The sequence below is a fragment of the Gadus chalcogrammus genome, chromosome 13, assembly GCF_026213295.1.
Source record: "Gadus chalcogrammus isolate NIFS_2021 chromosome 13, NIFS_Gcha_1.0, whole genome shotgun sequence".
Lineage (NCBI taxonomy): Eukaryota > Metazoa > Chordata > Actinopteri > Gadiformes > Gadidae > Gadus > Gadus chalcogrammus.
In genome coordinates, this window is record NC_079424.1 from 22,576,111 (window position 1) to 22,598,135 (window position 22,025).

A 22,025-nucleotide genomic window follows, 5' to 3' on the forward strand; every position below is an offset into this window, starting at 1 on the left:
ACACACACAAATACACACCAACATGTTTATTTCCTGAATTGTAAACATCAGTACCAGTAGAGTCTGATAAAAAAGACTCCGCTCTCACCTGCTGGACTCTTCTAGAAAAACAAGAAGCAGGAAATATGGATGTTTGATAGATACTGTATTTTTATAATCTCTGATAAAGTCTTACCTTTCTTTGATAGACTGGTTTCCATATTTAAAGGGGACATATTATGAAAACAGCACTTTTCCTGGGTTTGGGGTGTTGTTTTGGGTCTCTGGTGCTCCCACACGCATACAAAAAAAAGTCTGTGCATGATTTTTTGAGGGAGATATGCATTTCTGAAAGTAACCCGCATACAGTTACCAAACGAGCGAGTCAGTTCGGCACCCCCACCAGAGAATGTCTAATAAGAGGAGAATAGGCACTCGCTGGTTAGTTCCGGTTCTATTTCATCCTTACTGATATGGTGCTTAAAGCACTGGATCTCCACCACGCGCATGCGCATTTCGAGTACCTAATACCAACATAGTCACCTGTGACCCCCACGTGACACCGGGAAGGCTATATCTTCCGGTGTCATCAGAGGATCTGTTCCTTTACATCTTCTCGCTGCGCAGGTACCGTATTGAACCTTTGTTTGAGAAAGGAAGGAAATTCGTTACAGCTGGCTATGTGCAGCCTCGTGACCAAGGTCGGAGCTGCGGGTAACCCGTGCTCCAGAGGCTTTGGCTAGCTTATACAGATATTTAGAAAAGTAACTATAAGAAGAGTAGCCGGCGTTTGTTTGGGAGGGCAGTGTGCTCGCTCCCGCTCCCAGCACTCGTTCGCCTCTTTGCTCTGTTATTGTTTGTTGTGTTAGCCGTTAGCTTTGCTCTGTTCTAACCATCAATTTATTTTCCTTACAACTTACCGGTGAGGGCGGTGCTCTCGCTCCCGCTCCCAGTAACGTTTTAGTTTGGTTTCCCCCCCTTTTTAGCAGCAGCGCTTACACTCAAGCTAATTAATGTCGGTTGATTTAATTTCCTGGTGAAGGCAGTGGTCTCGCTCCCGCTCCCGGTAACGCCGCATTTGGCCCTTGTTTGGTTGACAATTAGTAGCAGCTCATCCTCTTGAGCCAGAGGACGGCCACGACAGTTGCCCTCGTTGCCTCGGTCTCGAGCATTTGAGGGAGAGCCTCACGGACAGCGCCTGCATGAACTGCAGCCTCCTGCCTTGGGTGCTCAGAGTGGCTAGGCTGGCAGAGCTGGAGAATCGGGCAACAGCCAACGACCCCTCTGCCTTAATGAGCCTCCCTCCCAATCAGCCCGGTCGTTCGGGGCGGCAGCGGCATGATGGGGCTGCGGCTATGGGTGCCCCCCCCCAAAAAGAAGGCAAGGGGCGGGCTGGCTGCCGGGGTGGACGGATTGGCGGCCGACATGGAGCAAATCCGGTCCCTCCTCCTGGCCCTATCAGCCTGGGACTGGTCAGGGGCTGGTGGGGCTACAGCCTGGCCCTCCCTCGTCCCAATTCGACGATGCCCTCTCTCTGGCGGCTTCGGCTAACCTCTTTAATGAGGTTATGACAGAGGGCGATGCCTCCCACACACTGGATGAGGCCTCCTGCTCCTCTGCACAAGTCTCCCTGCAGGGGGCAGCAGACACCGCCATGGCGGCCGTCCTGCGGACCGCTCTGGCTCGCCTACAGCTCGATGCGGCGCAGACGGAGTCAGCCCAGGCCAGCGCCTTCTTCAGGCGCAACCCTGTCCCGGCCACATTCTCCGTCCCTCCTTCAGAGGAGTACTTGAAGGAGCTCCATGCTTGCTGGAGGGACACTAGGGCCCTATCCCACTCAACGTTGGATGCCCGGACCTTGGCTGCCACGCAGAATGCGGCACAGGTTTGGCTGGGCCACCAGTCGAGCCTGCCATCGCCTCCCTAATTCTGGCCCCTGATGAGGCTCTGAGGCCAAATGCCAGGTGTCCTCGGCCACAGTGCAGGGTCAGAGACGACCTCCTGTCGAAAGCCTACGACGCAGCGGCGCGCATGGGTCGTATTGGGAACTCCCTTTCCCACCTGTTGCAGCGTCTTTCGACCTCTCTGCAGCAGGCCCAGGTCGAGCCGTCCCTGCAGAGTCTGAGTGACGCCTCATTGCAGGCTTATGCCCTCATGTCGAGGGAGTTAGGGCGCACTATGTCCACCCTCGTACAGACTCGCCGCCAGGTGAGGCTTGCGCAGTCGCCCCTGACAGAGACATGTAGGAGGGTCCTCCGTGCGGTGCCGGTGGAACCAGGGGAGCTCTTTGGGTCAGCTGCCCTGGAAGCACTGGAGGGGGCTGCCCGAGGTAGGCAGACCAGGCAGCAGCTGTCCGGTCTAAATAGGTCCTAGCAGGCCTGGGGGCCCCTCGGCAGTCCCCCAGCGGCGCTTTCAGCCACCTGATTACTCCGGTGGACTACGAAGGTCTCAGCGGCCTGCGCAACAGCCTACGGATGGCTTTCGGGCCCCCGAACGCCTAACTTCCTGGCAGCCTCGTGCCCCACAACCCAACCGACGCCCCCTCAGAGCCTCAGGAGGCTGGGGGGGCAGGCGCTAGGCCCTCGGGGCCGGTCGTCGGGAGTTTTTCCCATCAGCAGCTCAGTTACTGGGCTGCCTGTACTTCAGACCCTTGGGTGGTTTCCACCTTGACCCAAGCATACGAATTGCAGTTCCGACCAGGGCTCTACACTAACTTTTATGTGGAAAAGTGTGGACTTTTAAGTTAAAAAATTTAGGAGCACAGGAAAAAAAGATGGGGGCACAATAGGTTTTTGTTTAGAACATTTATTAGCGTGCAGAAATTGCACACACCAACAGCACCAACCTACTAAAGCAAAATTAAGACAAATAAATAGACAAGATTACATTTAGGCTACACAAAACAGCACCAATTTCAGCTTCCACCGTACCAGGGTTATTGGGCTGGGTGCGATTTATATAGAAATCGGGACAGCGAGAATGCCTAGTGGACTCGATGTGTTTCACCACAGCATCGCGTTTCAGATTAGGGTTCCCCGTTATAAACAGAGAGGAGCCTGCCATTGCCGATGGGGCTTCCTTACAAAATGTACAAAACATTTTCATGTTCTTAGCATCATAAACTAGCCACCCGAAATCCTTCAACCAGTCGGGGGTTGAATTTGTAGACATTATCGACTACAGTAACAGCATTAACTTTCTCCACGAAGTCTATTCATAATATTGTAATGACCACGGAAGAGTGAATGCCAGTGAATGAAGTATTGATTAGACAGCGATTTAGATACCTAATAAACCGTTGGATCAAACAAGACTGGTAGCCATAGCAACGTAGGTAAACAAACCCGCTAAACCCTCCCGTAGCGCTCCCCGCGCTACGGCCATCCAGAGGCGCACAGAGCTTTTGGCCGTGATATTATATATACAATACAATTATATTTAAGCAATAGCAACAAAAAAATCACGCCAGGCTGTGGTATGTGCTCATTATACCACTGTTAAGGGGCGTTGTCCGGCCCCGACGCGCAGCGGAGGACCGGCGACCCCCTTCACAGTGGTATAATGAGCACATGCCACTGACTGAAGTGATCTATTGCTTTTATACAACGGTTACTGTTATGGCGAAACGAAAGTCATCAACACACTACATTTAAAAAGAAACTAAGAAAGTCAAAGTAGCCGTTTTCTTAAAGAATACAAGAAAGTAGTCCCTCCTGGCTGCCGCTATGCATCGACGGTCGCTATGCAACACACTTTAGCGTCCCTCTGAGAGAAGGCTCCGATAGAGCGGTTCGCCGGCAATTTATCCTATGGAGCAGTTCACTTGCCGTGTGCCTAAGCGTTCGTTAGTCTCTCCATCGCCTTGCTCACTCCCGGAGTAACAACATTTACACCCTCCGTCATCCAACATATGTTTTACTTTGTAACTGTTTCTACTTCCAGGAGCGGAGTGATATGCAAACTTTCACAAAAGTATCGGGCGTCATAGCAGTTATGTATACGCTCATTATACAACAGTTGGGAACCAATCAGATCGCTGGATTTAGGTCCCCCGTTGTATAATATATTATATACTATTCTATATTAGGGGTGTGCCACAAGATCTCGCGAGATTAAACTCAACGATATTACCTGTCGCGTTAAAAATCTGTCTCGCGAGATTTGTGAGCTATCCAAACTTCTATTTGTGGCCTGTAGGGGCAGTAATGCGCCTTTGCTACGTCTAGCCCGCCAGAACCTAATGAAGGAGAAGGAAAATAAGAAGAGGAGGAGAAGGAGGGGAAGCAGGGGAAGCAGCCACAGTCAGAATGACGTCGGAAAAAACCCGTATTACCGTCGAAGATGCCCCCGCCACTTTTAAATCATTTGTTTGGCAGCATTTTGGGTACCCGGCGGAAATTATGAATGGCAGTAGAGTGACTGATAAGACACGGACAATACCAAGTTGTCAGTGACATACTTGGTCAGACTCTGTTTGCACTATTTGCACTCTGTATTGACGGAGTAGAACTTTGATTTTGTTTTGCAGATAATATTGTTCGCACTTGAAAAAAATATAATTATTTAATTTAATTTATTGTACTTCAACTTTTATAAATTTTAGTTTTAGTTTCAATTTAATGCATGTAAAGAGTTATAATAAAACATTTCAAAATGCATGTGCAACTCGGTTAAATAAAAGTCTGTTGTTCCAGGTCATATATTTTGTCATTGTAGTTTTCTTAAAATCTCGTTTCGTCTCGTTCTCGCGAACCGAATATCGTGTCTCGTCTCGTCTCGTGAGCTGAGGCAGGGCACGAAGGTCCTGCCGTATTTGGACGACTGGCTGATCTGTGCACCGTCCCAGTCTCAGGCGGCCCGGCACACGGCTCGGCTACTCTTGCACGTGGCCCGGCTTGGCCTGACTGTAAACTTTGTGAAGAGTCGCCTGGACCATCCCAACGGGTCACATACCTGGGGATGGTCCTGGACTCGGACGCTATGAGGGCCTATCTGTCACCTCAGCGTGTAACGGACATCCTCCTCTGCCTCCCCCTCTTCGGGTATGGCAGGATGGTGCCATTCATTTTTTTCCTGCAGCTCTTGGGCAGGCTGACAGCTGCCTCAGCTGTGGTGCCTTTCGGCTTGCTGTCTCTGCGCAGCCTCCACTTGGACCCCAAGTGGCACAGGCACCGAAAGGTCAGGGTGTCTCGGCAGTGCCTCTTCTCTCTGTCCCCATGGAGAAAGAGGTCGTACATGTCTGTGGGTGTACCCATGGGCACCATTCCATCCCGCCGGGGGCTGGTCACGACAGACGCCTGCCTCTCGGGATGGGGCGCGGTTTGGCAGGGCAGGACTGCCCAAGGGCAGTGGCCGGCCCGGAACCACGCACACATCAATGTGCTAGAGTTTAGGGCGGTACAGCTAGCACTCAATCATTTTCTGCCTCAGCTGAGAGGCAAGCATGTGCTAGTTCGATCCGACAACAGGTCAGCTGTTGCCCAGATCAACCACCAAGGGGGAACCCGGTCTTCACGGCTACTCCGGGTATCTCGGAACCTGTTGGCCTGGGCATATCCCCGCCTGGCCAGCGTACAGGCGGTCTTCATACCGGGGAAACAGAACCAGGTCGCAGATTTTCTATCGCGGCAGAATCCCCCACCGGGGGAGTGGCGGCTTCATCCGGAGGTGGTGGAGACGATGTGGGGTCTCTTTGGCAGGGCGGAGGTGGACCTATTTGCTTCAGAGGAATCCGCACATTGCCCCCTCTGGTTCTCCTGAACGGAGGTGACCGGCCCCCTCGGACAGGATGCCTTGGCTCACGACTGGCCACAGAGTCCTCTGTATGCCTGCCCACCACTGCCCCTGATTCATCCCACACTCCAGAGGGTGTTTCTGCGGGGCCACAGGCTACTTCTGGTGGCCCCCTACTGGCCAGAGAGACTCTGGTTTCCACTGCTGCGCAGGCTCTGCTGCAGCTCTCCATGGCGCCTCCCCTGCAGGAAGGACCTCCTTTCGCAGCTGGGGGGTCAGATTTGGCACCCAGATCCCCGTCGCCTCCAGCTCTGGGCTTGGCCGCTGCAGGGCCCGACTCCCTGCTGAATGTTTGCACTGCGACCGTCAGGAATACTATTCTATCCCCGTTGCCTAGTAACGGGGACGCTGGCGAGTCTAACGCCGCTCTGTATGGCTTGTTTTTATTCAGTATTTTCAATATTTCTCACGATTGCATTGAACATTTTGTTGTTTTTTTTGGTCTTTAGTAGTTTAGCTAAGTTTACTAGTTATATATAGTCACTTTTCGCTATTGTAAGTGCGCCAGTTTTCTTAATTTTTACGTGTTTTATACGTGGAGTCGTACAGTTGGTGGACGTTGCCTTTTGAACGCTGCTGCTGCTGCTGCTCACCGGAACGTCATTCTGAACATTATTTTTTTCGTGATTTTCTTTTTCTTACTAGTCTTTTAACTTTTCATCAGTTTTCTTTTGCTTACTTTCAACACCTTCTGTCTGAAACCCTTCTGGACCTCGGATCGGACTACAAAGTTAAGTTGAGTAAGTGCGTCGGTTTTCTTTCTTTATTTATTTATTCCTGAACGTTAAACGTCTGCGTGTTTTGTTTTGTGTTTTGTGCGTGGAGTCGTGCAGCTGTTGGTGGATGACACCTGCTGGCCGGCTAGACTGCTGCTAACCCCCGGCGCCGTCCAACTGGCTTCCCCGTCTCCAGCGTAGCTACAACCGGCTTGCTCCACTCCTCTGCCTCCGCTGTGCTGGCTCTGTGGCTTCACCATAAGCCACAGAGCCCTGGAAACTGGTCCCTAGCTAGCCAGCTTGTGACCAGCTGGATGCTACCTGTCCGTGCCACTGCTGTCAGCTGTCCGGGACCTGCCTGCAGCGCTGGGCCATTGATTAGCTGGCTGCCGGGTGAGCCATTGCGGGGTGACTACATGCTAGCTGGCTGCTACAACCCTGCCCTCCATCATCGTCCCCTGCTTAAACACTGGTATTCCATCTCCGAGCTCCTCCAATTACGCTCTTCACCATGCACTCCTCCCGGACACATTATATCCAACACAATCAAAGAACTCGGACTCCTTCGTCGGCCACGATATGTCCACAGAGGCAGCCGGAGGACGTTTGTTTACTCCGGCTCAGAAAATTCCATTTCCTCACTGTGGGCCAATCAGCACCCGCCAAAGACGCAACCTCATCAACATTACAACCACACCGTGCGCACTGTTTATCTCACTCCGCTACCCAGAGCTCCTCAACCTGTAACCAACAAAAACTCATCTCTTCTGAAATTTGCACTTCTAAAAAAGGACTTCCCCTCAGTGAATTTATTTCTGATTCAGCACTGAATTTTCTGTGTCTCACTGAAACCTGGCAAAAACCCATGGACTATTTTTCAATCAATCAAGCCACGCCCCCCTGGATACTCTTACATTGACAAACCTCGTCTGGATGGTCATTCTGGTGGTGGAATTGCCATCATCCATCGCCATGACATTAAAACCAGTTCAACATCCATCCCAACCCCTTCTTCATTTGAATCCCTTTTAAACTGTCTGGTCCCAAGCCCCTGGTCATTGCAGTCATTTACCGTCCCCCTAAGCCCGACCCTGCCCTTCCCTCTGATCTATCTGCATTCCTTACCCAGCTCTGTGCTATATCTCCACCCGTTCTCCTCCTGGGCGATTTCAACATTCATGTGGACTCCTCTGTCTGCAAACCCGCAATCGAACTTCTGGAAATTTTTTCATTCTTCAACATCACCCAACACATCGATTTTCCAACTCATACCAAAGGCCACACCCTGGATCTGGTCGGTTCCACTGGCATCACAATCAGTCACCTGGCCAGTAACAACCTCCACATCTCCGACCATCTGGCCATTTCTTTTCAAACTCACACTCCCTCCCCCCATGAGAAGCAAAAACGCACCATCACTTTCCGCAACCTGAAATCCATTAACCCATCCTCTCTTTCCACATGTCTTTCTGAGTCCATCGCTAAACTCACCATCACCCACAACAACTCCCCCGACTACCTGGTTAACTGCTATAACTCATCCCTCTCATCCTGCCTTGACCAGTTTGCACCTGTTCAGTCTAAATTGGTCTCATTCTCCCACTCTGCCCCATGGTACACTGACGAACTCCGTCATCTCAAATCCAAACGACGCCAACTGGAACGGCTTTCCCACAAAACAGGTCTTACCGTCCACCAGGAAATGTACAAACAACACCTCCAGCTATACAACGAACTGAACTCAGCCCGCTCCTCCTACTACTCAGGAATCATCCAGTCTGGCAGCAGCAATCCAAGGACCCTCTTCAACACCATTAACACACTCCTCAAGCCATTGGACACCATCTCTCACTCCTTCTCAGTTGAAAAATGCAATAACTTCCTATCCTTCTTCAATGATAAAATCATCACAATCCACAGCCAGTTGACCATCGACCCCGCCCTACGTCCCAAACCGGATCCCCCCCTAACCACCGGTCAATCCTTCTCCACATTTGCTACCATCACCTCCTCTGATCTTTCCTCCATAGTCTCAACCATGAAATCAACAACCTGCAACCTGGACCCGCTCCCCACCACACTTCTAAAGGCCTGTCTCCCCATTCTCTCCACCCTCATCACTAACACTGTAAACTCCTCTCTATCCTCCGGCCATGTTCCCTCCTCCCTAAAGCTTGCATCAGTCACCCCCGTACTAAAGAAACCCGGCCTGGATCCTGATTCCCCTAACAACTACCGCCCCATCTCCAATCTACCTTTTCTGTCTAAAATCCTGGAACGTGTTGTTGCCAAACAACTCATCACCTACCTTGACACCAACGACCTCTTTGAACTCTTCCAATCCGGTTTCCGCTCCAAACACAGTACAGAAACTGCCCTCCTCAAAGTGACCAATGACCTTCTGCTATCCTCTGACACTGGCTCCCTAAATATCCTCATCCTCCTTGACCTCAGTGCTGCCTTTGACACGATCAATCACTCCATTCTCCTCTCCCGTCTCGAATCCACCCTTGGCATCACTGGCACCGCCCTCTCCTGGCTTGGATCCTATCTCTACGACAGACATCAATTCATCGCCATCAACAACTGTCAATCAGCCACTACTCCTCTCATCCACGGTTTCCCCCAGGGTTCTGTGCTTGGTCCACTCCTCTTCATTCTGTACATGCTTCCTCTTGGTCAGATCCTTCGTCACCATGGACTCCGGTTCCATTGTTACGCCAATGACACACAGCTTTACCTCCCCTCCAAAACCATCAGTCCTTCCACCCTCTCAACCCTCTCCAACTGTTTGACTGACATCAAGACCTGGATGCAAAACAGCTTTCTCAAACTCAACTCCAACAAATCCGAAATCCTCATCATTGGTCCTGACACCCTCACTCACTCCAATCTGAACTTCGTCCTTAACATTGACGGCTCCACCATCACCCCCTCCACCAAAATCCGTAACCTTGGAGTTATCCTGGACCCCACTCTCTCCTTCCTCCCCCATGTTAACCATATTACCAAAACTGCCTTTTTCCACCTCCGAAACATCGCCCGCCTCCGCCCCAACCTGTCAACTACCGCTGCTGCGACACTCATCCACGCTTTCATTTCATCCAGGCTTGACTACTGCAATGGTCTTCTCTATGGCACCACCAACAAAGTCCTCAAAAAACTTCAATATGTCCAGAACTCAGCTGCGTGCCTCCTCACTGGTACCCGCTCCAGAGAACACATCACACCTACTCCATTGGCTTCCAATTAAACACAGAATCAACTACAAAATCTTACTCATCACCTACAAGGCCCTCAACAGCCTAGCCCCCCCCTACCTTGCCGACCTCCTCCATCACCACGCCCCCTCCCGATTCCTCAGGTCCAATTCTGCCAACCTGCTACAAGTTCCAAGGACTGAGCGACGGACTTGGGGTGATCGGGCCTTCTCAGTTGCTGCCCCCACCCTTTGGAATTCACTCCCCTCCCACATCAAAGTCTCTCCAACCCTCTCTTCTTTCAAATCTGCCCTCAAAACATACCTTTTAACACTAGCCTTCCCCACCTAACTCCCACCTTATTCTTCATGTTTAACCTCTGTTTTTCTTTTATTCCTAGTCTGTCTTACATAGTTTTGATAGGGCAATATGTAAAGCGTCTTAGAGTACCATATTAAGCGCTATACATTTTATTTATTATTATTATTATTATTATTCTGAGTGCCAGGGCACCAGTATGCCAAAAGATGGAAGTTATTCTCTGACTGGTGTAGGGGTAAGACAGTAGACCCAGCACGTTGCTCCGTGGCCACCTTTCGGGAGTTTCTGCAGTCCCTCCTGGATGGTGGTCGCTCTCATTCCACCTTGAGGGTCTATGTGGCTGCTATCTCTTCCCGACATGAGATGGTCGACGGAGCCACAGTGGGGTGCCACAGGTTGGTGTCCCTTTTCCTTAGGGGGGCCCTGAGGCTGTGTCCCCCTAGGACTCTGAGGACTCCAGCTTTGGAGCTGGAGGCCATGTCATCACCTCCTTTTGAGCCTCTGACCCAGATAGGATTAAAGTGGCTGTCCATGAAGGTGGCTTTTCTGCTCGCCATTACTACTGCGAAGCGGGTCGGGGAGTTCTACGCCCTATCCGTGGCAGATACGTGCCTGCGGTGGAACCCTGATGGCTCAGGTGTGGTTTTATGGCCAAATGTGGCGTTCCTGCCCAAGGTGCTTTCACGCACCTATTTTAACCAGCCTATCCAGCTTGCACGTTTTTTCTCCCCATCTGAGGGGAGTGAGTCCGAGATGCTGTGCCCGGTACGGGCGCTTAGGGCTTACATTGCTGCTACGGCCGGTATACGGCAGTCCGAGCAACTGTTTCTGTGTCACAGTGGCCCTAACAGAGGTTGTGCCTTGTCCAAACAGAGGCTGTCCCACTGGGTCGTCAACACCATTAAACATGCCTATGTGGCCAGTGGCCGCCCCCCGCCATCTGGGTTGAGGTGCCACTCCACCAGAAGCGTGTCGACATCGTGGGCTGCACTAAGAGGTGTACCCCTAGAGTTGATCTGTGCCGCGGCATCATGGACGTCGCCGGGCACCTTCACAAGGTTTTACTGCGTCATCGTCGCCAGTCCCCATCCGATGAGTGTGGTCCTACTGCCAAGCTCTGCTACCTCCAATGAGTGAGGTGGGTGTTGGATTCTTTGTGACCTTTTTGGTATGGGTCACCCAGTGCTTTAAGCAACGCCTCTGGCGGTCAGTAAGGATGAAATAGAACGAAAGTTACGAATGTAACTACGGTTCTATGAATCCTGGATGACCGCCAGAGGCAGTGCTTAAAGCACTGGATCTCCACCTCGCACATGCAGATTTTGAGTACCTAATACCAACATAGTCACCTGTGACCCCCACGTGACACCGGGAAGGCTATATCTTCCGGTGTCATCAGAGGATCTGTTCCTAGAATCTTCTCGCAAGAACACCTCTGAGTGACTGAACGCTCTGGCGGTCATCCAGGATTCATAGAACCGTAGTTACATTCGTAACTTTCGTTTTCTGGACTGGTTGCAGTAATAATCTCTGTCCACGCGGGGCGCTCGCAGGCGAGCCCAGAATGAATGGGAGCCTATGGGGTTTTACCCTCAGAATCCAGTTTTCACACAATGTAATTTTTTGTCAAGTAATTTGGAAGTTGCGTTCAAAAGGGGGGGCTAAGATAATAAACTCATCTGAATATTGCATTTAAGGTCACGTATCTGTTCTAAAAAGGCTTTAAAAAAATTAGGTACTGCCTTACGGCAGTTTCTGAATCACTTCGGCACTTCCGCATCATTCCCTTTTCTCGTGGCATCCGCAACGATAACGCCAGCTGTTGGAGGTAAGTCTTTTTTTGGCTTAATACACGAGTTACAGAGTTTTAGTGAGCTAATGTAAAAAAAAAAGAAATGCGCAAATGTTTTACATATGCTACTTACAGAGAGGGTTTTTTTTTAATCCTCACTAGTGCCGATGATAAAGCTTTTTTTTTAGTAACGACATCGCTATTGATTTCTATCTAGTGCTAGTTGCTATCAGCTGGCTGGCTGCTGGCTGTCGGCTGATTATCTATCTTTCTCCTGAAATAGAAACCTGGATTTGAATCATAATTGTAAGACTTCATTAACTTAGTTTACATCAGTAAACAATCTCCTAGAGAGCACAGTGTTCTGTGGTACTCCTCCTCATGCCTCTTCCTTTCTTGATCTCTACAGTTGGACCTTGATGCTGTGACAACGGACAAGTCTTCTTCCTCTGTCCTTTTTCCCTGCCTCTGTTCAGTATGTTCAGTGTTGTTAAATCATTTCTCATTTTTTTGTTTATTTACTATTAGTTACTGTTCTTATTGTGTTCTTTTAAGTGTGATGTTTGAATAAACTTGCCTGTTGCAATGTTGGTATAATGTTTGTATAATTACTGTTTGACCTAGACCATATTTCTCATTTAACAAACATGTGTAGCTTATAATGTGTTGCAGGGCAGAGAAATTAAATTCAATGACTTAAAACAAACCCATCTGTAAAGATCAGTGAATGCATAGAAATCAATGACAAGTGGTGTGGATGGTTTTCCCTCTGTGCAAGGTCATTAGCCCATGACCTAGTAAGTCCTACAAAAAAAAAATACAGTAATAGCAGATGTTGAAGTTGTTAAATCGTTAACAAACAATTTCTATGGAACAATCGGTTAAGGTAAGTTAAGTGCTTGAGTCTCGACACTTTAGAGAATGTCTAGCGCGCAACTTGAATAAGCCATGTGCGATTTTACCCGTGCTCCAGCGCAACTTTCCCTACCAGGTGCAGCCTCAGGTAGCCTAGGACCATTCATACAGGAGCAAGCAAGAACGTTACCTTATTCTGTCCTTGGGAAACGAAAAAAAGGACAATCCGTTTCCGCTGTTGGAGCAGTTTATCATTGCACATTTACAAGGATCTTTTTCTTTTTTAACGAAAAATAGACAATGACAGATGAAATGATATTGAGCGGGACATGTATTATTTAAGGTTGTCATACCGTACCATGTATATAACACATTGAACATTGAACACAAGAAATTGAAGAAATTCCATTTGTACCCATGTACTTTCACCATACATAACTATATAAAAAATAAAAGTGGCTGCAGGAAAATATAAATACAGTACGCAAAAATTTACTTCGGCGGAAAGTCTTCCGATTGTGCTTCAGCTTCAGATGCCATCAAGAGGGGACTCTGGTCGTAATCAGTCCCTGACCATTCATTAGCAGAATGATAGCATGTACGGCCAACAACGGCCCAAACTGTAAGAAATCGAAAGGACATAAGTACTCATTAATTTGACTTTTGAACTATAATCTATATTGAACTTGCGGAATCTACAATAAAATTTGCGATATTTCAACGACAAGCAGGTGAAAGAGATATATTTAGCCGTCTAGCCCCATAGACTCCCATTCAATCTGGACTCGCCCGCGATCACCACCAGTGGATTTCTGATGGAACTACAACCAAGATCGGTACAATGGGGCGTATGGGAAGTGCATAGGCTCTTCGTAGACGGGCTCTGGTAGTACGCATTCGGAAACGTTTTCCGTACTACACAATGCGTACTGAGCATTCGGACGCGCTATATTTGTGGCGTACTACAAAATGCATACTATAAAGCAGTCAAGTATGAGTTTTCGGATTCAGCCCAAAACACTGGCTCTAGCTCCGAACTAGCAGTGAGAGCATTATTTGCTAGAGGCGATTGGTCCATCCACATACGGTACTCCAGCTATCTTAAATACAGACGTTATAAACAAGCATCTAAATATGCTCCCCATATTCTTACAGTGTACATAGGGTGAGTAGTGGTTTCAAATAATGTGATTCTGCAGCAGGAGCATTATTTGATATAGGAAATTGGTCTATCCACATAGGCTACTTTACCCCAGCTATCTTTAATAAAGACGTCATAAACAAGCATCAAAATATGCTCCCCATATTCTTGCAGTGTACATAGGGTGAGTAGTGGTGTAAAATAATGTGAAATACGTTATAAACAAGCATGTATTGCATATGCTCACCATTTAACTTGAATTTTGAAGCATACCTCCTAAGGTTTAATTTCTTGGACTTATCAAAGCCATTCGGGAATGTTCCCAGCAGGAGGTCAAACGATTGTTTCAATCTTTCCTCCATAGCTATACAAACACAAGTATTTAGAATTTATGTAACACGATAAATATCTTGTTATAACAAGACAAGATGTCGTCCCCCCCCTCCCCCTCAACCAACGAAATCTTTCTCCGCTCCCAGACCCGTAAAGATAACACATATATCATCTTATTTCAACATTCATCAGAAGTGTGCACATATTTACGTGCTTAGAGGTGAAAATACGCAATGTTAAACATATGTGTAAGATAATTGCACAGTTAGGGTTAGGGTTACCAATAGAAAATAAATGACAAAAAAGGAAAGTAGATCAATATAACACAGGGGTTGTTAGGGCTGCGGGTGCAGGCAGGTAGGACCCAGACGCAGACGGTTTAGGGAGAACAGCGCTTTATTTTCGCCTAAAGGCTAGGCAAGGAACCAGGGAACTCAGGTGACAGCAGGGAACAGGGAACACGCAGGACGAACAACCACAATGATAGCACAAGGAACAAAGGAAAGACAAGGGCTTAAGTAACAAACACAACGAGGAACAGCTGAGACACATTAGGGGAGGGAACAGTAATCAACACAGGAGGGAAACGCAGGGAAACACACCAAAACACGACAGACCATGACAGTACCCCCCCCTTAAGGGTCGACTCCCAGGCGACCCACGACAAGCAAAAAAACGAAGAAAGTCAAACCCAAAACGGGTGGGTGGAGGGGCGCCAGGAGGAGGGAATCAAAAAAAAAAAAAATGGACTGGGGCAGAGCGGAGGGACGTCAGGCGGGCGGCCAGAAAACTGCCCCAGGGCATGGCAGGGAGCCTCAGGCGGACGGCCAGGGGGGCAAGCAGAGGCAGAGTGAAGGCGGAACCCTTCAGGAGGCCGGCGGCAAGGACGATGAGGGCTCAGTCCCTCAGGAGGCCTGCAGCGGCAAGGAGACCCCTCTGAAGGCCAGCAGTGGCGAAGGGGGAAACCTTCAGGAGGCCGGCGAAGGCGAGGTAGAGGGCGGGTCCCCTCAGGAGGAAGGCGAGGTGGAGAGCGGGTCCCCTCTGGAGGAAGGCGAGGTAGAGGGCGGATCCCCTCTAGTGGAAGGCCAGGTAGAGGGTGGGTCCCCTCTGGTGGAAGGCCAGGTCGAGGGTGGGTCCCCTCTGGTGGAAGGCCAGGTAGAGGGCGGGTCCCCTCTGTAGGAAGGCCAGGTAGAGGGCGGACCCCCTCTGTAGGAAGGCCAGGAAGAGGGCGGGTCCCCTCTGGTGGAAGGCCAGGAAGAGGGCGGGTTCCCTCTGGTGGAAGGCCAGGTAGAGGGCCGTTATCTGTATTGTGCTATTTCGTCCTTGACCTGCTTTAAACACTCAGTTTACTTGCTAAATTTGATTAAACAATTAAATACAATACAAATATAAAGTAAAAACAAGTGTTATCTAGCGATCCGTTTTTTTATTATGTTATTTTGTCTTTGGCAACATGAGCGCGAATGTTTTTTGAAACCCGCTTTAAACACTCAGTTTACTAGCTAAATTTGATTAAACAATTAAATACAATACAAATATAAAGTAAAAACAAGTGTTATCTAGCGATCCGTTATCTGTATTAAGTTATTTCGTCTTTGGCAACATGAGCGCGAATGTTTTTTGAAACCTGCCCGGCAACGGACAACCCTTACGTAATCACCTGTTGACGTGCCCGGTACAAATTTGGCAGCCGGTACAAATTTGGCATGACACCTCTTTAAACAATGAACCTTCTTCAGAACATGAACTGTCCTTCTGAACATATGGCTTTTCTTGCCTACTCCTCCTGATCACTGCTGCTCTTCATCTGTTCATCATTTTAACATGGGAAGAAAAAAAAAGAAAAAAGCCCTAAACGCGCAGATGATTGCGGCAGAGAAACTGAGTAGTTTAAACTTCCAGGGTTGAATATCTTTGAGAAGAGATGCATGTAATAATTTCCTAAATGTATTACATGATTTTATCTCATGATATATAAATTTCAATTAATGTGTCGGCCTCAACTTCATACAAAACACTCTTTCACACCGTAGATATTTCCTCTCCCACTGGACACACAGGAAGACACACACACACACACACACACACACACACACACACACACACACACACACACACACACACACACACACACACACACACACACACACACACACACACACACCTACCGACGTATCCAGGCCCATGCAGTTATAAAATGCAATCAAACATGTCAAAACATAGACATTTTCTATAAATAGCCTACCAACATTTGCAGTGAGAAAAACTGATTATATAGTAAGTAAGTAAGTAAGTAAGTTTTATTTATAGAGCACATATAAACACAGCATACACTGACCAAAGTGCTGTACAATAAGATAAAAAAAAAAATAATAATAATGATAATTAAAAATAACAATAATAATAATAATAATAAATAAAGATAAAAAGTGAATAAAATACAACAACACAACAATACATAGAGGTCATAATAATACAAAGGGGGAACATTCATTTCCAGGGCATACCACACAGACATGAACAGGAGGTAGGCTAAAAGGTCAAGGGGCAAGGAAGGCCATGGAGTAGAGGTGGGTTTTTAGCCTAGCTTTGAAGGCAGAAATGGAGGGGGCGGATCTAATATCCAGGGGGCGCTGGTTCCACAGACGTGGAGCAGCAATGGCAAAGGCTCTATCACCTCTCTGCTTGAGCCGTGAGTGTGGCACATACAGAAGCCCTTTGTTAGAGGATCTGAGGGACCTTTGGGCAGAGTGGGGCTGAACAAGCTCAGTGATATAGGCCGGGGCCAGCCCATTGAGTGCCTTATAAACAAATAAAACAATTTTAAATTGGATCCTAAAAATAACTGGGAGCCAGTGCAAGGAAGCCAGAATGGGTGTGATGTGCTCGTGCCTCCTGGTGCCAGTTAAAAGACGCGCAGCTGCATTTTGGACCAGCTGCAGACGTCTGAGTGAGGATTGGGGGAGGCCAAGGTAGAGGGAATTGCAATAATCCAGCCGTGATGTAATAAAGGCATGGATAACTATCTCGAGGTCGTTGTGGGATAGGAAGGATTTGAGGCGGGAGATCACTCTGAGCTGGTAAAAACTATTTTTGACTACAGTGCTGATCTGTTTGTCAAGACAGAGTTCAGAGTCAAGGATGACACCAAGGTTTCTGGCATGGGGTTTGACAAGAGGCGTGAGGTGACCCAAGTTTGACAGTGCAGTGTGTCTTGCCTTGGAGGGACCAAAAATTATGACTTCAGTCTTGTCACCATTTAGCTGGAGGAAGTTGTTAGCCATCCAGTTTCTGATGTCTTCAAGACAGACCAGGAGAGATTGGATAGAGTCCCTAGATTTTAAGGGCAAGTACAGCTGCGAATCATCGGCATAGAGGTGAAAAGAGATCTTATGCTTTCTAATAATGTCACCCAGTGGGAGCATATACAGGCTGAAGAGCATGGGACCCAGGATGGACCCCTGGGGGACCCCATATGAGACAGGGGCGGATGATGACGAGAACTGACCAATAGAGACAGAGAAAGTCCTATGTTTGAGGTAAGAGCTGAACCAGAGTAGTGCAGTCTCCCTAATGCCCACCTGCTGGTCCAGGCGGGTGAGGAGGATGTTGTGATCTACAGTATCAAAAGCAGCACTGAGGTCAAGTAGTATTAAGATGGCATTATCACCAGAGTCCAGAGTGAGGAGGAGATCATTGGTTACTTTGAGCAGGGCTGTTTCGGTGCTGTGAAGGGATCTAAAACCTGATTGAAGAGGTTCAAGTATGTTGTGGGTGGTCAGAAAGGGAGTCAACTGAGACAGAACAGCTTTTTCTAGGACTTTGGAGATAAAAGGAAGCTTAGAGATGGGACGGTAATTATTCAGGCATTTAGCATCAAGGTTGTGTTTCTTTAACAGGGGTTGGACAACCGCATGTTTAAAACATGAGGGGACAGTGCCAGATGTAAGGCATGAATTTAGAATTATTTGAATTGAAGGGCCAACTGCATCAAAAACATCCTTAATGATAGAGGAGGGAATGGCATCATGGGGGAATGCAGTGTGTTTCATGTGCAATACTAATTCCCGCAGTTCAGAGAGAGAAATGGGCTGAAATTGGTTAAAAATAACTGGTGTACCAAAGTAATCAGGTGGAGTGGGTGATGGTAAACAGTGATCTGATGTTCTCTATTTTGTTAATGAAAAACTTAAGGAATTCCTCACAGGTAGCAGTAGATACATCAGCAGCTGGGGAGTTAACAGGGTTGATAACAGAGTTAATAGTGCTAAATAAAATGTTTGGTCTGTTTGAGTGTTTACTGATCAAATCAGAGAGGTGCTTTGCCCTGGCTTTTTTTGCTGCAGCCTGGAAAGCAGCTAAAGCAGTTTTTCAAAGGATTTCAAAGGAGACAGTAAGGTGATCCTTTTTCGATTTTCTTTCGGCTTTACGACAGGCCTGCCTGAGAGAGCGGGTGGCCTCATCATATAGGGTTCGGAGGTCCTGTCTTTGAACTACATTAAAATGTACCAAATACCTTTTTGCGTCTATCACTGGAAGCAACAAATTCCTGACAGATCGTTTTGCGATCCACAAGGTCAAGTTTAGCCTTATGAATGTGAAATAGAGCTACCTGGTTCAATCTTCCCTGTCCTATTGTCAAACGGAGCCACGTCTTGAGCCTTCTGAGGGCAGTGAAGCTTCTTTCAGCTTCTGCGGATGACGCAGGCATGACTAGAAACAACCGGATGAGAGTTTCCACTCCACTTAGATATAGAGCTCCAGGACTCCCGCCAGAACACCCGTATTGTTTTAGAATATTTACAGAACACGGCCAAAAGCTGTGTGCGCCGCGCCATTGCGATAGAGACAATTATCTACGACCGTGCGAGTGCCACGTGTGTGTGTCTGTGTGTGTGAGTGTGAATACACATACTGTAACCCAAGTGTTGTACATTTCTTTGTTATTTGGATATGCCTCTCTGAAGTACATAAACTGCGACATGGAGGAGAAAGGGATCGTTGCCCGCGATTGTCTCCCACCGGAGCCCCGCTGCCTGTTGCCTGCCTCCGCGAGGGACGCGGCGGTACATCAAGATGGGTATTTCAAAACGTGAGCAGCTTTTACTTCTTCTCCACCTACAGTTTGATCATTACGATCATTCAAAAAAAACATGCGATTTCCCAGACATTTGACTGATGGAACCAGGAGCCTCGGTGGCGGGACTTATTCTTCAGAGGTCTATTATAGCAATAGGGCTATATTTGTTAGTTGAACATCAATATTATACTAGTTTGATTATAGTACTAAGGCTACATCTGTTAGTTTTCTATTCAACTTATTTGTTGAATAAGTTGAATAGATTCTGTGGACTGAATCAGTTATCACTGATTCAGTCCACAGAATCAGAATCAGGATCACTGATCCACAGATCAGTGATAGCCTGGCCCAACCAGGTTCAATCATTCTGGCCCCCTAATCATCCTCCTCTATAATTGGCTGACTCATTAATTCCGTCAATCTCCACCTCAAGCTGGTGTGTGGTGAGCGTTCTGGCGCAGATTGGCTGCCGTGCATCACCCAAGTGGGTGCTACACACTGGTGGTTGTTAGTGAGGTTCCCCCTTCCCTGTAAAAGCGTCTTTGAGTGTATAGAAAAGCGCTATATAAATTCAATCCATTATTATTATTATTATAACATTTATTCTTTAACTTGATTTAAGATTAAAGTGTATTCTGAAGTGCAAATAATATTACAAAAACATGTTCCAAAAGTGTTACAATACAGCTGTTATTTATTCACAAAAACAAAGTTAAATCAAATCACATTGATAATTTTGGCCTTATTTACATGCATCATATCCAGTTCAATTGGAACGTATTAACATTAAAGGCTACGCGCATTATATACAACACACCTTCAACGGGCCATGGTTCAAATGCCTCTCATAATAGCCCGACAACACAGGTCTTTGTGACCAAATCCCTGTAGCTCTCGGTCCTGGCTTCACTGAAACATCCTTACCAAAATCTTTGTCAAACAAATAGCAATAGAGCACTTTGCTATTTAGGACACTTGGTGAAGGACTTGTATGGTGATTCACTGTTACTTGGATTCACCAAAATACATAAGTGCTTCGACACCCTTACTTTCATTCATTGGCTGGCAGGATCCCAAACTGATACTGGTGACTGATGTTTGAGTGAAGCCAGGATAGAGTTACAAAGGTTAGACCCCCAGACTGTTCTTGACCTTTAAGTTATTTTTTGGCACTCTTTTAACAGCCTCCTGTCCATCTTGGAATTCTGAAGACCATTTTGTGCTGATGCATGATGAGCCAAGGTTTCCCATCTCCTTACTTTTAAACATCATACAGAAATAGGCAGTGTTCAAAAATAGAAACCTCACACCATCAATTGAATGTGCTTGCAGAATATGCTGAGATCACCATGAGATCTAGGGCCATTTAGAGAAACTTCTAAATTTCACCAAAAATTGAGAAATTCCACAACTTCAGCAGTGAATCTAAAGCTCAATGCCAACGAGTTAAGTGATCTTCATGTTAGATTATGTGTCAGTCATTCAGTCCACATTTTAAACTGTATTTAGATTTTCCCTGGAAGCTAACTGCATGGTTTCTGGCTCAACTGGTTCTCACAGTTTTGCAGTTCTGCACAAATCTAATGATGCATTGAAGTACAAGTACATGTAATGCAGTGTTTTTAAGCGGTTACCGATATTCATTTAGTTAAAAAAAGATGTATACATATTCTTTGTGATTCACAGGATCTTTAAGGGAATGAAACAGTGATTTTATAAGTTCAGATAAAAAAAAGCACAAAAGATGGGTTACAATCAGAAGGGCACTGCATAAAATCCAATAAAGTATTCAGATTCTCTCATATGGACACACACTCACACAAACAAAGACACATGCACACATACAAATGAATCAACACCCATGCATCCTTCCCAAGAGAAAAAATAGTCTACATATTGGTTAATTTTTAATTTTCAGCTCAACATTTAGAATGACTAAAAGCCAAATACAGAGTCTGCCCGTGGTGTTAGTTTTGACAAGTAACATTGACTGCTAAGGTAGCTCGTGCTGCACAACATTTTAGCATAACAGCTACTCAACAGCAGAAAATACACAGACTAGAGCTGTACAGAATATACATAAAGGACTGTCAAAATCTTAAGTCCAAATAGTCCTTCCTTTCCTGCAAAACACATTTGCACGGCATAGTTCTACTTCTGCATATCTACACACTGGGCAATGTAAACAAAAAAACATAAAAGATCTGAACAAAATCACTCTGTAATATTAGCCGAAATTAGAACTCACATTTGAAAGAAAACTAAATATGGTGTGAGAAAATGTCCACTACCTCACAGAGCTGATGATCAATCCATTGTCAATCAGCCTTTCTTCAGGAAGGCGTTTTTTTGCTTTCCTCTTGTATCTTTCACACACACACACACACACACACACACACACACACACACACACACACACACACACACACACACACACACACACCTTGTGTGTCAGCGGGCCACCTCCAGGCCCTCAAGGCCCAGCCGATGCCAGTCCACCCAGTGCTGACCAGGAAGGAGCTTCTTCAGGGGGATGAAAGTCTCCCCCAGCAGGGAGTTCTCCCAGAAGGGCCCGTCCCCCAGCACCCGCAGGTGGATCACCCTCTGGTCCAGGTCCCCGTGGGGGATGCGTTCATACACCAGCTGAGGGGAACAGGGGGAACAGTCAGTCAGCTGTACAGGAGGAACAGTCAGTCAGCTGTACAGGAGGAACAGACAGTCAGCTGTACAGGAGGAACAGTCTGTCAGCTGTACAGGAGGAACAGTCAGTCAGCTGTACAGGAGGAACAGACAGTCAGCTGTACAGGAGGAACAG

General features: G+C 47.3%; 1 protein-coding gene across 1 annotated transcript in view; it reads right to left on the reverse strand.

The window, feature by feature from the left end:
• Window positions 1-18,291: 18,291 nt before the first annotated feature.
• The window catches only part of pik3c2b (phosphatidylinositol-4-phosphate 3-kinase, catalytic subunit type 2 beta), a 61,864-nt gene continuing 58,130 nt past the window's right edge, over window positions 18,292-22,025 (reverse strand). The window contains 1 exon segment of the mRNA XM_056606409.1: window positions 18,292-21,853. Within this exon segment, the coding sequence (XP_056462384.1) occupies window positions 21,662-21,853 (192 nt within the window). The 3' untranslated portion in view covers window positions 18,292-21,661.